Raw genomic sequence first — 15,049 nt, forward strand, 5'->3', positions numbered from 1 at the left:
AAATAGGTCCGCAAAATCAAACCCATATCCCAACATAACAGTACTGGATTGGTACGGGTTTGATCAGATAAATTTTTAGTTAATGCATAATTGATCTGGGCCTATAGTCTAAATTAGGTGTAGGTAGAGTCCATATTAGTGACAACTTAGATGATATTGTTCAATTATCAATAATCTGATGATAATCAATCAATTATTTAATGTATTGATACTTTTCTAAAGTCTCCTAGCAGATCTCTCCACGTCTCCACCTCAATTATTAGACCGTTCTCATTATATTACCATATGTTCTCCCATCAATAATTAAAATTTATTGATTATTATGAAAAAATTGAATGATAAATTTAAAGCAAATAATATTGAGAACTAAAAATTGACTTTAACGATTCATTTCAAGATGTGCATTAAATGTTGCAACAAATTTGCCTACCAAAAAAAAAAAATATTAAACAAACTTAGGAGATGTTTGGTTTGCGGTCAGAAGAAATCGAAACGGATCGGAATGAAAATCAAATGATCATATTCCTAGAAGTATTTATTTAGACAAAATCGAAATTAGATTAGAATGGATATTTGAATCTTCAAGGGAGAGATGTGATTAATTTTAGGAGGTGTTGGTATAAAATTTTGCTCGGACACCGGTATAGTTGGAGCTGAACACTGTTCGGATCCAAAATGCCGAAAGAAATTGTAAGAAAAGTCCGCACCACTAGATGTTCCGATGGAGGATCTCTAATATTAAGTTAGTCGAACTCAAGAATAAAAAAAAAAAAAAAAAGAAGAGAGAATGCGGCCTTTTCTTCCAGGAGTTCTCTCTTACAAAATTATTCTTTTTCCTTGTTCTCTCGGGTTGAGATCCCGATCCCATCTCGATGTGATTTTGCCAAGTCGGATGTGCCCCAAGGAGAGGAGTGCTCCCAATTGACAGATTATCGAGTATTGGATCATTTCCATTTCCCATTCCAAGCTCTAATCGGTTTTCATTTCCATTCTCATTTCAAGTTCCAACTTGCCCCAACCAAAATCCCCCTTAATCCTCAATGATAGTCTAAACGATGGTAGGTATCATTTTAAATAATGAAGTGAAGACATTGCACTGAATAAATATATAGATAAGACCCTGCTACTTTCCGCCATGGCCATTAGAGATAGAGCGTGGGGGCACGGTGAATGCTGCGAAAACGAAGCCATTGAAGGCTCTGGTTGCGCGAGCCGTCGAGGTTTTATTACGCTTTACGAGTTGGCCAGCGTCCGTTCGGGACCTCATTGTTGGAGGACCGCCGAGCATTCCCGTTCGACAGGAGATCATGCCGACATAGCCGCAAAGCCAAAACCTTTCTACTGTGGTGCAACGACACGTGCTCCTCTTGCGGCCTCGTGTCTTATTATTATTATTATTATTATTTCCCTCCCTCCCACGGCCCAGTTAGTTGGATTCCTTGCACGTTTTGAACGCATGGAATTGTGAGCATCTCGGAAGGGTTGTTGACTTGGCTGGAGCCGAGTCGGATAAGCCAGCTGCCAGCGCCGAGCCATTCTAGACCGGACAAAATGGGAGAGCCCGGATACAGCGAAAGAAATTTTGATTTCTAATAAAATCAGAATTGATCCACCAATAATAAAAAAAAAAAACTGCGATGATGCTTGTACATATGAATCTATGATCTATAATTTTTAATTATTTCTTTATTTCTTTTTTTTTTCTTTAGTCATGGATGTATAGGTTAGAAATCTGGGCCTGTTCACATAATTTTTTTTGACAATAAATAGTTTAGTAATGAACCACATCCAATGGGCAGATCATTGATGGACAGCTAATTTAGCTAACTACGGTTTGCAAGTACAGCCGGTGATGATGAAGCATTTAAATATTTTTAAATGGCACCGAAGAGTGGCTTGGATACATGTTTTGCTAGACTATTCAAAGAGAGATCACAGATCTATATTTATTGGACAGCATCTCAAATACGCCTACAAAGCAGGACAATTTTGATCTGGACTCTTAAAAAGTCTCATGATTTTGTTAGTTAGGTGGGAAGGGTTCCATTAAACCGGCTAGGATGAGCCATTTCAGATCGAGGCCGCTCCAAGAAACCAAGCCTCTTTTCTTCGCTTAGAAAGTAGAGGAAAAGTACAGTTCTAGTGGTCCAAGTCCTGTTATCTACCAGTCTAACTATCCTAGAATCTCCAAGTGCAACTGTTTGTTGTGGGGGTGTTGTGATCAAGAAGGTTTGGCAGGGTCTTCAGGACTTATGTGCCATGATAATTTCGATGTCTTTGATTTTTTTTTTTTTTTTGGCAAAACGATGGAGGAAACCGACATCACATTGATGTCTTTGATTTTTTAATAATAAGGAAAACCATAGTGTCTAGAATCATCTAGATTTGGATCTAAAAGCCAATGCACAACCTATGAGTTGGCTTTGGATCTTTGAAAACGCACCCAAATTCTTGCTGCATTGGAGTTTAGATGTCTTTATATCTAAATTTGGTATGCATGTGGGTGTTTGTGTATGTATCTTTGTAATTATCCTATCTGCACATTGGCAACCATATATCGTTTCATGTAGGGGGATAATCAGCAGGTTAAGATTAGGTGAGGTTGAGGTTAACATTAACCCAATCCAATCTGCCAATAGGTCAAAAATGTCCGGATGGTTTTGCCATTTTTCACCTTTAATTAACAATTATCATATATCAAAATATATCAGGGTTAACAATTAAGCCTAGTCTGATTGATCTCTCCAGTATCTTATGCCATTGAATCAATCCTTAATGAATAAATCTCCAACTAGCTTCCAAAGTCCACCTTGCCATCACCAGAACAAAAGGATGATTTTTACTAGTTCGGTTCAATTAGTAGAAGTTCTATATAGTAAAATAATCTTCAGGAGCAAAATCAAAGAAAAAAGGATAATTGATCTCATTATTATGTGGTGCTTTTACTCAAATGATTTGTTGAAATGGTTTGATGTAATAACCTAAGACACTATCCAAGAAGACTAGTTGAAAGATGTTTAGATTTTTTTCCTCGCATAGGATACAAGATCTATCCAATAGTACATAATTAATAGGGGATTAAATACATGCTTAGGTGACTCACATGAGCAATACCATGGTATAATTAATATGAAAATTTCATACCAATAAGTTAAGTATGCGGATGTAATTAGTTATTTGATAAGATACTATATGGATTTAGGTACAAAGAAATAACCATTGAGCCAATCAAGAGGTTACACATCAATCATGTAACCTTTTTTTTTAGTGTGTGCGGGTGATATATTTCAAATATTACTTTAGTATTATTACCCAAAAAAAATATTACTTCAGTATTCCTCTAGAATATTCAAGTCATCAAATTTTTACTGATCTTGGACCTGGATAACTGCTATGATTTATACTCTATGTAATAGAAGACCTAGAGCTAGACACTGCATGTATTGAAAAGTTAAGTACATATACACTCAATTTCCTACAACTTGAGTCGTAGAAGATCTCCACCACCTTATTACTTGTCTATTTTCCCTTAGCTTGGCCTGCACATTGAGATTCTTAACAAAGTTATCGAAAAAAACATGCAGTTTAATTAGAGACTGAAATCATAGCTGGCAAATTTTAGAGCAGCAGGGGACTCTCCAATCCGTGCAATATACTGGTTTAATTGGAGGGAAAGGAATAATAAAGTTTCTCTCAATTGGACACTAATCTGGCAAATGGTTCTGAATTAAAAAAAAAAAGACACTTCTTTGTTTGTTAGTCACCAGTCCCAAAACATCTCTTGCATTTTAAACGCTCTTATCAAGATTTTCTAACATGATGTAATTTATTTTCTTTCAGTCTATTTTGACTGCAGCATCTTCTCTTTACCTACTATCTTTTTGCATAATTTTCCTTGGATCCCTTCGTTTTCTTAATGAAGCTTCTGTAACCTGTCTCGTCCTTTTCTTTCTTTTCTTTTTTTTTTTTTATGGTGGAATTTTTTTTTTTGGTGGAAGTCTTTTTCTTCTTTAATGTGTGCATGTGTGTGTGTGTGAGAGAGAGAGAGAGAGAGGATCTGTCACCCTCTCAAGAACCACAGCATCATGCAGCCTCCATTTTAATGAGGATTTTTTGGATTCATGTTTCATGCAAATAATTTTCTTCTATTCAATACGTGCAATAAAATAATCTCGCATGGAGATAATATGAAATTTCGCATGTTATTCAATTGGCAATTGTTTACATGCAAAACAATTATTTATCATGGACATAACATAAAATTTTGAAAGTTGTTAGACTGCCAATAACTTACTGCTGTCAGTTTTTGCAGTCACAGTGCAGAAAATTTGATGGCCCTCTGAATTGGAATTTCCAAAACTTGGGGAAGTGATCCATTTGAAGTGCATGACAAGGACTGTGGAATTAGTTACAACTTTGAAATCATTTGAATAGCTCTCCAAAAATTTGAGACATGCGAATCGCAGGGTGCTGCGACATGAGTAATTGCGGCTCATTCCAGCTACCGGCTTGAGCCAGCCAGCCCATGACGCAATTCCAGCTCTTTACCTAAAACCCCCTCCCAATATTACTTATCATGTAGAACATCCTCACCTTTTGTAATGGAGACACAAGTCAAATCAGTCTCCGCAGAATTGCCAATTAATTTATTCTCCAACTTTTAAATTCTTTGCATCACATGAAATTAAGTCATACGATGCGCAAGGTTTGAAAAGCAAAGGCCGTTACAATGAATTTCTAGAAAACAAATCATTATCTACCTTCTGTCTATCATGATATCTATTTTTATTTTTATTCCCATAAACTCAAAATTTTATTACCAGCTGAAGAAATAACTTGATGAGATTTGTATGGAGTTATTCTTTTGAATTTTTTATGCCTCCTCCCATGAACGCAAATGATAAATATTATAAAAGCCATTAGTTTATTTTCAAATAAAAATGGTACAGAGCTATATTATCGTATACAGTGGTTTCTCTTCGGAGTACCTTATCCAGAGACGTTGGTCTTATTGAAACCTTCAGTATTCTTGATAGTTGATGGGCAAATTTTTATTGTAAGGATGATACCACATCACCGTTTAATAAATCAATTAATAATTGAAAATGAGTGAAATACAAAGGAGTAGTGACGTGAAGTATTATCCATTGCAACCAATAAAATATACGATAATCGATAAAATATAAAGATTTTCATTGATTTGTTATAGATTTGAGGTAATACCACCGTTGCAATGAATATTTTTTCATAGTTGAGAGGTTCCATGTGCAAAGCTTATTACACTTTTGAGGTTTTATAATCCAAGATTAGTCTCACGTCCAACCCTCACCACACGTTCTAACCTCATGGAACTGGGGCCCTTTGGGTGGCTGTTGGGGAAGGGGGGTTAGATACGCATGTGAAGAGTAGCATTATAAAGAGAGAGGATGGGATGGTCCTTTGTCTCCATACTTGCATTATTGTCCTCCTCTCCCTTTAGTTTCATATACTTGGCCAATAAGCCCATAGATTGCACTTCACAAGGAGTGGTGTAGTTCATTCCAGTGTACTTCAGTGGAAGAGCAGTATAGTTAACAGCTAAAGAGATGGTGAAGAAGACAGAGAGAGTAGGGAAGAAGGGGGTGGTGATGGTAAACAAAGGGGCATGGACTGCTGAGGAGGACCAGAAACTTGTAGACTACATTAGAACTCATGGTGACAAGAAGTGGAGAACTCTCCCTGCCAAAGCTGGTCTGCTCTCTCTCTCTCTCTCTCGCCACACCCCAACACCCCCCCACGCTCTCCCTTTCTCTCCATTTCTTCACAGAAGTTTGTTTGGAAGGAGAGCTATCTTTTTATTCATTTCTTATTCTTTTTTTTTTTTTTTTTCCTTTTCTAATGACTCGTGTGGGATAGATCCAAATAATCATTAGAGGACCTCAGATAGAGAATAAATACATACCTAAATAACAAAAGGATAAAGAGTGACAAAAGGGTAAGGGACATAGTAAGTATGAAGTACAGCTGCAATTAATGGTCCTTAGCTGCCAGACTCTGGAAGTCGGGTAATTTATTTTGGCAATTCTTATTTCTGATTTTATAAATTAAGTGACGCAGATAATTAAGAATATTTCTGTTAAGTATTTGTTGAGAGCATTTAGAAGGCTTTCGTTATCCATAAAATCTTTTGATTGCTACTGCTAGTCTACACACCCGCGAGCAAGCTTTCATGTACATTATAGATTGCTCCTTAAATGGATTCTAGGGGACGGGTCCCCTTTTTCATTTACTTCTATTTTGTTTTCTTTTTTGTATGCACTGCGAGTATTAAGAAGAGGTTAGAATTTTAACTTGATTTTTGAGTAAACTATAGGAAATTAGGCAAGTCATGTGTTGTTACCAAATTTATTGTTTAGAGATCGAAAAAAAAATGATGAGAGAGAAATTAATAGAGACTGAAGCTAGCGTGAGAAGCCACGAAAGGAGTTCATAATTAAGAACACTGAGTCACAGGCTCAGTTTTATTTCGAAGCTTTAAACTGATGGGGAAAAGGAAAAGGTACGAAAGGAAAAGCTGCTGAGGGCTATGTATTGCTTGCAGATTTATTGGCAATATATCTATTTGACTTGAAATCTTTGAAATATTGCAGCATGCTGCATTAATAATAGTTCATTCTGCAAATTTCGTTGGAAAACTGGAAAAGCTTTTCCATAAAAATAATAAGTTTATCTTCTAAGTAATTAGTACTAATCAACTAAATTAAAAAATTAAGCTGTCTTTCATATATGGTGAATTTTTGATTTCCTTTGTGGCCAGTGCAAGTCTTTTTTTCTTAACTCAGAAATGTAGTCATACTAAAAAGTAAATATCTCATTACATCAAATGTGATGGCATATGGTAAAAAACCGTTCCTTTTATTTAGTTGTCATTTTTAATATCGTTTTCAGAATCAGACCGGAGGTTGGAAAAACCCAAAGACCATCATGTGGTGGGTCCACAACTCTAGGCCACCAAAAGGAACCCAAACACTTCTTTTCTTTGAACTTTGAATAAATTAAAGCCTAAAATAAGGTAACAAGCCTGCATAAAGGTTAAACAACAATATTAAATCTCATTAAAATTCTCTGCTAGTTTTATTATATGTCCTTGTTTGTCCTTTTCCATAGTTTCTACGCGACTTCTTTCAATTTCAGTGACTGTTTACTTCTTATACATAACCAACCTTTCATTTCTCTTCATTTTTTTCCCCTACTTTTTACTCCCTATTGTACACAATTTTATTAATTAGTTTCCCAACATATATGCTGAAAAGCAGACATGATCTTTTGCACTGCTGTGAGAAGTGAGCACTTAGTATGAACTCTCAACTTTTCTGTTATTTGGAAAATACCAGAGATCGATGCCATGCTTTCTTGCACACAATGGTAAAGCAGTAAGAGATATTGATGAAGATCTTGGGTGTAATAATAATTTGGTAGCATTTCTTTTCTATTGGCAGGGCTTAATAGGTGTGGGAAGAGCTGCAGGTTGAGATGGCTGAACTATCTGAGGCCTGGGATAAAAAGAGGGAATATATCTGAAGATGAAGAGGATCTCATTATTCGACTCCACAACCTCCTGGGCAACAGGTATTCCTTGGAACCCTCTACCATCACTTCGATCACACAATCATACGAGTTGTCACCCGTCTGATAAAGGTTGAAAGGCTGGTAGTTGGCCCACATGATACTCGGTGTATCACGGGTCAAGTGATGGCATGTTACATGTCGTGCAGTTGGGTTGGAAGACATGGTCCAGTGCTTGGACTTTCTACACGCCTTCACCGGGCCCGGGTTACACCGAGTATATGCTGTACGCATTGTGGGGCTCATTATCAGAGTTACATAGCTCGGCGAATCTTTCTGAGCTTGGAACACATGAAGTAGCATACCACCTTTTGTTGTTGAAAAAAAAAAAGCATGCATGCTTTGAAATCTAATCACCTTGTACTCGTATTGTAGATGGTCTCTAATTGCTGGAAGATTGCCTGGCCGGACAGACAACGAGATAAAGAACCACTGGAATACTCACTTGAGCAAACAGACATTAACGATCGATGATCTAAACCTTAAGCTGAACACGAAACATGAGGGTGTTCATGGCCATTCTCACCCATCAAACAATCCTCTCGGACCAATGCAGGGGTTCAAGCCAACAATCTCGGAGGAGCACTTCGAAGCTTGGCTCCCGGAAAACAATGACGAGTTGGTAAGCTCATGGGTTGACTTGCCTGTGTCCGAATTTGACGTTGAGCAGCTCTTTGACTTCACGTCGATGCTGGATGTTGAGGGGAACGAGGGTGGAAGCAGTGGCAGTGAGCTGGGAGTAGAAGATTATGGCATGACGCATCAAGATGGTTGCCAGGAGCCCATCAAGAATGATCTTTGCGGAGTAAACAGTCAGGGGTCTTTGGACCCACAGGCTATGTGCAATCCATTAGAGTTTGATGATTTTGACCAGTTCATTGGTTGTCAGGACTATGAATTATATTTTTTTCACTAAGTGAAGTGATTTGTTTTAGCTTATGGGCATGAACAAACAAGCGTAAATTATCCCCGAAGAATAATGATTAATATCATTATTTAACCTTTATCCAGGCCTTTTACCTCATTTTAGGCTACATCGTAAGTTCAAAAAAAAGAAGAGCTTGATTCCTCCTAGTGGCCGGCAGTTGTGGACCCACGATATGATGATTTTTTAGCTTATTATATGGCCAAATGGTCAAAATACACACTTCTTCTCCACCATTTCTCACTCTTATTCACAAAGTGATAGCCTAATCTGGATGCAATATGTTCTCACTTGAGTGCTCAACAAGGATGCGAAATTTATAATGTGTGTAAATCTATCTCGTGTTTTGCATAGAGTTACGGGTGGATCGTCTCGTTATGTATTTAAATTACGTTTGCTTTGACTACTATAGTATCTTAATATATGGAGCAGATCTTATGTACTTGTGGTTGTAAGTTTTTATTTAATGAATCGAGAGTGATGCTCTTTATCCCAAAAAAAAACCTGGATGCAATATAATTTTTTTTTTTTTTAAAAAGAGCTTTTTCAACGTCAAGCTATGCAGTCCAGATGAAGCATGGTAGGTCATGCGTTCCATCCAATGAATTAGGACCGATGAAATATCGCCATCATCCGGTACTATAAACTTCAAGCAAATCTGATGCAATAGAACCATGCACTCGTTTGACCGAGACAAACGGAATAAATGTAACGACGGGCCTTTGTTCTTTTGTTCTTCGATGGCCCGCTCCTACGTAACCCACTCCACTGCTCAGTCTCCCTAACCCAATCTTGTATCCTCTGTCGGTTCACATCCTCAATCAAATGATGGTAATGTCTTTGGTCATCGTTTTCTTTAATTTTCTTTTAAAATACTTGTTGTAGTGCAAAGAAGAAGTATCATTCTGTAGATACTGCCCAGGTCTGCCATGCGACTTGTGCTCTCCAATTTTTCTTCCTATTTCGCCCATAGTTTCAAGACAGTCTGCTATCAAGTATGGCCAAGGCATCTCCCATGGTTACCAATTAATGTAACGTCTGACTTATTTTTTTTTACTAAAATTAGCATATGATATGCCTCGAATCCGACCTCAGTTGGCGTAATCTAACAGCTAATGAAAGCTCACCACATGGCTTCCATTAAATAGTCCATAAAGGCCATTAAAGTTTGCCCAAGAGACGGCCATTGTAGCTCGGCTCAAGATTATTAATGCATGATCTGTATAGTGAAACCTCGCGAGCTCTGGCTACACTTACATATACTCTTTTTTTTTTTTTAATGCTAATTCTTATTTTTTCTCGAGCCTCATTGTTCTTCAAAATTGTTGCCTAACCTAAGCATCGAAGGTCCCTTGCCAAATAAAATCCGGCAGCCTTCCATATTCTCTCTTTTATTTTCGAGTTAGACACAGCTTTAAGCAGATTTGTTCATCTGAGCAGTTCAACTGAGCATTCCAAGTAAAATTAGCCGATCACTGTTCACCCATGTAAGTAGTCTGATCAAATCATATTTGGATGGGAATAATATACATTAACATGCAAGAAATAATTGAAAGATCAAATATTATTACGGCAGAGACTCGTCGAGCGAAACCAATCCTCCAAAGAATGTACCTAAGATGATGCATGTGATGAGATCAGACTAGCTGTGAACCCAGACATCACCTCTGTAGCTAAACCATGTAGGTGAAGCTTGCACCTGACATCCATGACTAACAATCTCGCTACAGAAAAATGAAAGAGACTTCTCTCATAACGAAGGCCAGAATATGACTTACCGACCTACAGAACTAGATCTAACAAATACAGATTCCGACTAGCAGCCTATGGGCTCAATCTCCAAATAAAAAAAGTATGAAGGGGACACAAAGATAAGATAAGCTAAAGCAAGCTCACTCCAATCTTATAATCTTTTCTCTCAACTATTTTTAAAATTTTGGCTAACTTAAGCATTGGAGGGTCTCCTATTGAAACATCCTTGCTGAGTGTGGACTTCCTTTGTAGGTACCCTCCAGCATCGCAGATCCTGACCGACGTCCAACTCCAGTTATATCAGCGTCCACTGGAGTCTTGCGGTAATAGATTAGCGCTAGAGAAAGGATATCAGGCCCTTCTAAGAGAAAAGAGAATTATGGTACAGATGAGAGCATAAAACTTCGTCACCTCCCACCGCCAATCCATCCACCGTAGCTGGAGCAGCACTACCCATGGATTCATGGCGATATAACCTCCAACCATAATAGATCCACCGTTGTCTAAAGCTTTGGCGCACTAGATCCAGACACTGGCCAATGCTATACAATGGTTCTAATAGGTGATGGAGTAGCAGTGACAGCCTGTGGAACTGAATCCTTGACCAGCTCCTTCCCATCTTAGCCGGCAGTCTCGATCCCAGAGTTCAGGACCCTCCCTTTGGTGGCGTTCATGCCACTCCATCGCCATTCCGGCTCATTCGCCTTCCCGTCAAAGCTTAAGGGGAGAGGTATAGCAAGAAAACTCTTCCTCCGTTGGTGATTTGATCTTAGCCTATTACCCTAAGCCTAGGAGATCATGGCACGAGGAGGAGCTCAAGAAGAAAGTTCGAGAAACTGAGCGTCATCTTGGTGAAGTCTAGATTGGGCCTCACTGGAGCAGTGATGGCCTTGACTTCAACTCTCGGCTATGATTCACCTAGGCCATTCTAGAAGAATCAATCACAAGTCAGTTCAAGATACTTTAGCTGGAGCCATATGACGGTTCCTCAGATTCTCTTAATCATCTATAGGGTTATAGAACTCTTATGATGCTTCAAGATACTTCAGATGCTCTCTTGTGCTACGCCTTCCCAACCACCCTCAGAAAGTTAGTGCAGGCGTGGTATTCTGGACTCTAGCTAGGATCCATCTATTCATTTGAACAGCTTGGTAGGCTATTCATTATCCACTTTACAGCCACCGACCCCAGCTTTGAAACTCCGACAACCTCCTCTCTCTACCAAGAAGAGGGTGAGTCACTGTGCTACTATGTTGCATGCTTCCATACTGCCAAACTTGAGGTGCAGAATCTCGATCAGTCGGTGGCAATATCAGTGCTCAAGTGAGGCTTGCAGAATGAGCGCCTCACCTTTTCTCTTGATAAAAAATTTCTGAGGGACTATGCCGACCTGCTGGCCTGAGCCAAGAAATATATCTAGATAGAGAAAGCTCGAGAGCTCCGTAGGCAGGCAGAAGGATAGAAGATCTCTGGTAAGAAGAGGAGTTGGAGGATCCCCAGATGGCATGGATCAAGAGTGAACCTTTCTGACCTTGAAAGAGCTATCGCCTGAGAAGTCCCTTCTGATGATTCAACAGCTACACTCCATCTACCCAACAATCTGAGATCCTGATGGAGATTGAGGACTAAGGATATTTATGGTATCCTGGACCAATGAAGTCTCCCTCAGACAAGAGTAGGAGGAGGTACTATCACTTCCACCGTAACCATGATCATGATGTCGAAGAGTGCCACCAACTCAAGAACAAGATTGAAGTCTTGATCCCCAGAAGCTACCTCGGCAAGTACGTACAAAAGTGGCACAATCGAGCCCCAATGAGGAAAACAACGACAATCGACCAACGGCCGGCATCATCAATACCATCTCTACTCCTACTGGAGGCATGGGGGGCAGGAGATATAGGTGGGGAGATAAAAGGAGCAGTGCATCGAGGGGCATCACTCTTCTTCTTAACTTTTAGGGGAGCTCACTGTGCCATCATCGCATTATAGATGATAGCCAATGCCGATGTAAATATACTTTTATTTGTAATAAAAATCTCTCTGACACTGTATTTATAATATTGTCTAAAGGATAAAATTGCCAGCCGACATAGAAAAGAAGAGACTGGAGCAAAGGCCACGCCAAGCAATACAAGGCCCCAGCAATGATATCCTTGAAAGTAGCCTGGGAAGGCTCATATGGCACGTGACAATCCAATTGGATAATCAGGCCCTCTATTGGTCTTTGCATGCGGATGAAGCCTCGAACCTCACAAAACTCAGTGCCTAGAAGAGAGCAAGAAGCTCTCTGAGATTCTCTTGATGTAGAGCCCTACCATCAAAGCTCAACGTGGCCTACTATAGTTAAGATGGCTCAGTATAGCCGTCAAAGTGACCCACTATAGTCACGGATGGCTCACTGTAGCCACATGGCCTACTATAGTCGAGACAGTCTACTGTGACGATCAACATAATCCACTATAGCTATATGATCCACTATAGCCATCAACGTTAGCCATCAACATGATCTACTATAGCCATAGATGGCCCACTATAATCATGCGGCCTACTATAGCTGACATAGCCCACTATAGCTACGGATGGTCTATTGTAGTCAGAAATGATCCACCATAGTCAAGACAGTCCATTATAGCTGTCGACATGGCCCACTATAGCCACAGATGGCTCACTATAGCCACGTGGTCCATTATAGTCGAGACGGTCCACTGTAGCCGTCAACATGATCCACTAAAATCATGATGGTTCATTATAGCCACACAGCCCATTATAGTCGAGACAACCCACTATAGCCATCAACATGATCTACTGTAGCTACAAATAGCTCATTATAGCCACATGGTCCACTGAGCCAATAGGGATTAGGCCCTTGAAAATCTTATACTGCTAGCGGCAGTTGGCGATGACTACAACAGAAAAGTCGACTCATCTTAAAACAATGAGGAGAAATGACCTCAATGTAAAAGTATTTTTATTTAGAAGGTTCATTACATTTCAATCGAGTGGAGCTTGTTGCAACAAAGAAAGAAGAAAGGATCAAAATTGCTCGACCAACAGCCTCAGAGCATGAGCTAGGCATCAGGATGATGCATTCCCGAATGGAGAACATGGGACCCCCCATTCGATGACACTCACCGGCCTCCTTAGAAGAGCATCAATGATGGCATGAGGCACTTCCCTTTTGAATCACACTCGCCTTCACCACACATTTCCAAGGAAGGCCAAAAGTAGCTCTAGGTAAAAGAAGCAAGCTTTTTAGAAAGGTCCAAAACCTAACCATGGAGGATAGGGCATCTAAGAGCCCAGATGGTTGCCTCCACGACCTCTAAACCAAAGTAGCAAAATTTTTCAATATCTCTCATACCAAAGCGGAACGCCCACTGAAGCACTCCCTCAAAGCCTACTGTGACTAATTGGAGGGTAGAAGGTTTCTCAAGCCAAAGAAAAATGCTAGTGAACCTCCAACACTGGACAAGGCAGCTCCACCATAAAATTGAAGAAAACAATCAAGGACGATACCAGCCCCAATTAGCAGAGCCTCCATTTATAGAAGGGGTAGGCCCAAGTGAATTCAAATATCCCACTAGCTGCACGACAGACATCGCCACCTTAATGACCCAAAAAGCTATGCTTCTTGGAGAACAGATATCAGTATTAAATGTAAGCCCCACTAGACCTTTGAATTGTGCGGCTCCTGACTATGTAATATCGAGATGAATCATCTTCTCTAATTCACAAAAGTGATGCAGCACCAATCAGCATTCGATGCTTGCCACACATGCGAATCCAAGACTTCCAAAAGTCCATTCATCACATGCAGATGAAGCAGAAGCTTCAGATAATATCAAGATTTCAACTCAAGCATAGAATTAATTCAGCCGATCTATCAGTGCCATCTAAGCCCTTGATGAAGGCTAAAAGCTGATCACACCGACATCATAGAGAAGTGAAAGCTTCGAATAAGAGGTAATATATAGTAAAATACATATTTTTCATGAATAAACATTTTATTACAGAACTTCACCGAGGTAAAGGGATCAAAAGCAAATTCAAAAAGATGAGGACCTAGACCTCATCTGAAAAGAATGCTCCAACCTCCTCATCACTGTTGCCAGAGCAAAGCCACCTCAGGTCCAGCTTCGAGACCATCTTCTTAATATGGGCCTTGCAATTCTCGAAGCTTTGGATGAACCCAGCCGAAGATGCCCTAACGATCTCATCTTCACGAAGCTTTGGATGAACCCAGTCGAAGATGCCCTGACGATCTCATCTTCAAAATCTCCTCAGGCTTTGAACTCCTCAACACATCCGAGTCTAGCCTCGATGAAAGCCTAGTTTGTGGTCCTGGTGAGCTCCACAAGCACAGGAAGATCCAGCCTGGGCCTCACCGACCCATCTAGTGCTTGGGGGAGAGGTAGCGCTATGCTAGGAATAGAAAGCTTTGACTGGGCAGGCCTTGCCCTCTTGGATGAGAACCCCTACTTAAGGAGCCCATCTTTCTCTCGACTGCCAGCTTGATGATGGATGGGGATAGCTCATAGCTACTAGGCAAAGAAGAGGAAATATTTTTCTGACAACTATAATAACGAAAGAGCGATTGATAGTCAGATAGTAGGAGATCCCATTGGATGGATGGTCCGTTTATATAGGCCACCGATGTGTGGATCCATTCCTCGAAGCACCAAATTGCACCACTTGGCTAGCTCTGAAATGGTAGATTGCATGACCCTCACACCGTTATCTGATCAAGCTGTGTGGGACCACTCA

At 39.9% G+C, this 15,049-nt stretch overlaps 1 protein-coding gene across 1 annotated transcript; it reads left to right on the top strand.

The window, feature by feature from the left end:
* Window positions 1–5,464: 5,464 nt before the first annotated feature.
* Window positions 5,465–9,000, top strand: LOC140852341 (transcription factor MYB3-like). Its single transcript, XM_073245243.1, has 3 exons — window positions 5,465–5,730; window positions 7,479–7,608; window positions 7,981–9,000. The coding sequence occupies exons 1-3, from the start codon at window positions 5,586–5,588 to the stop codon at window positions 8,519–8,521; spliced, it is 816 nt and encodes a 271-aa protein (XP_073101344.1). The 5' UTR covers window positions 5,465–5,585; the 3' UTR covers window positions 8,522–9,000.
* The last annotated feature ends 6,049 nt before the right edge of the window (window positions 9,001–15,049 follow it).

This window comes from Elaeis guineensis, chromosome 11, assembly GCF_000442705.2.
Source record: "Elaeis guineensis isolate ETL-2024a chromosome 11, EG11, whole genome shotgun sequence".
Taxonomy (NCBI): Eukaryota; Viridiplantae; Streptophyta; class Magnoliopsida; order Arecales; family Arecaceae; genus Elaeis; species Elaeis guineensis.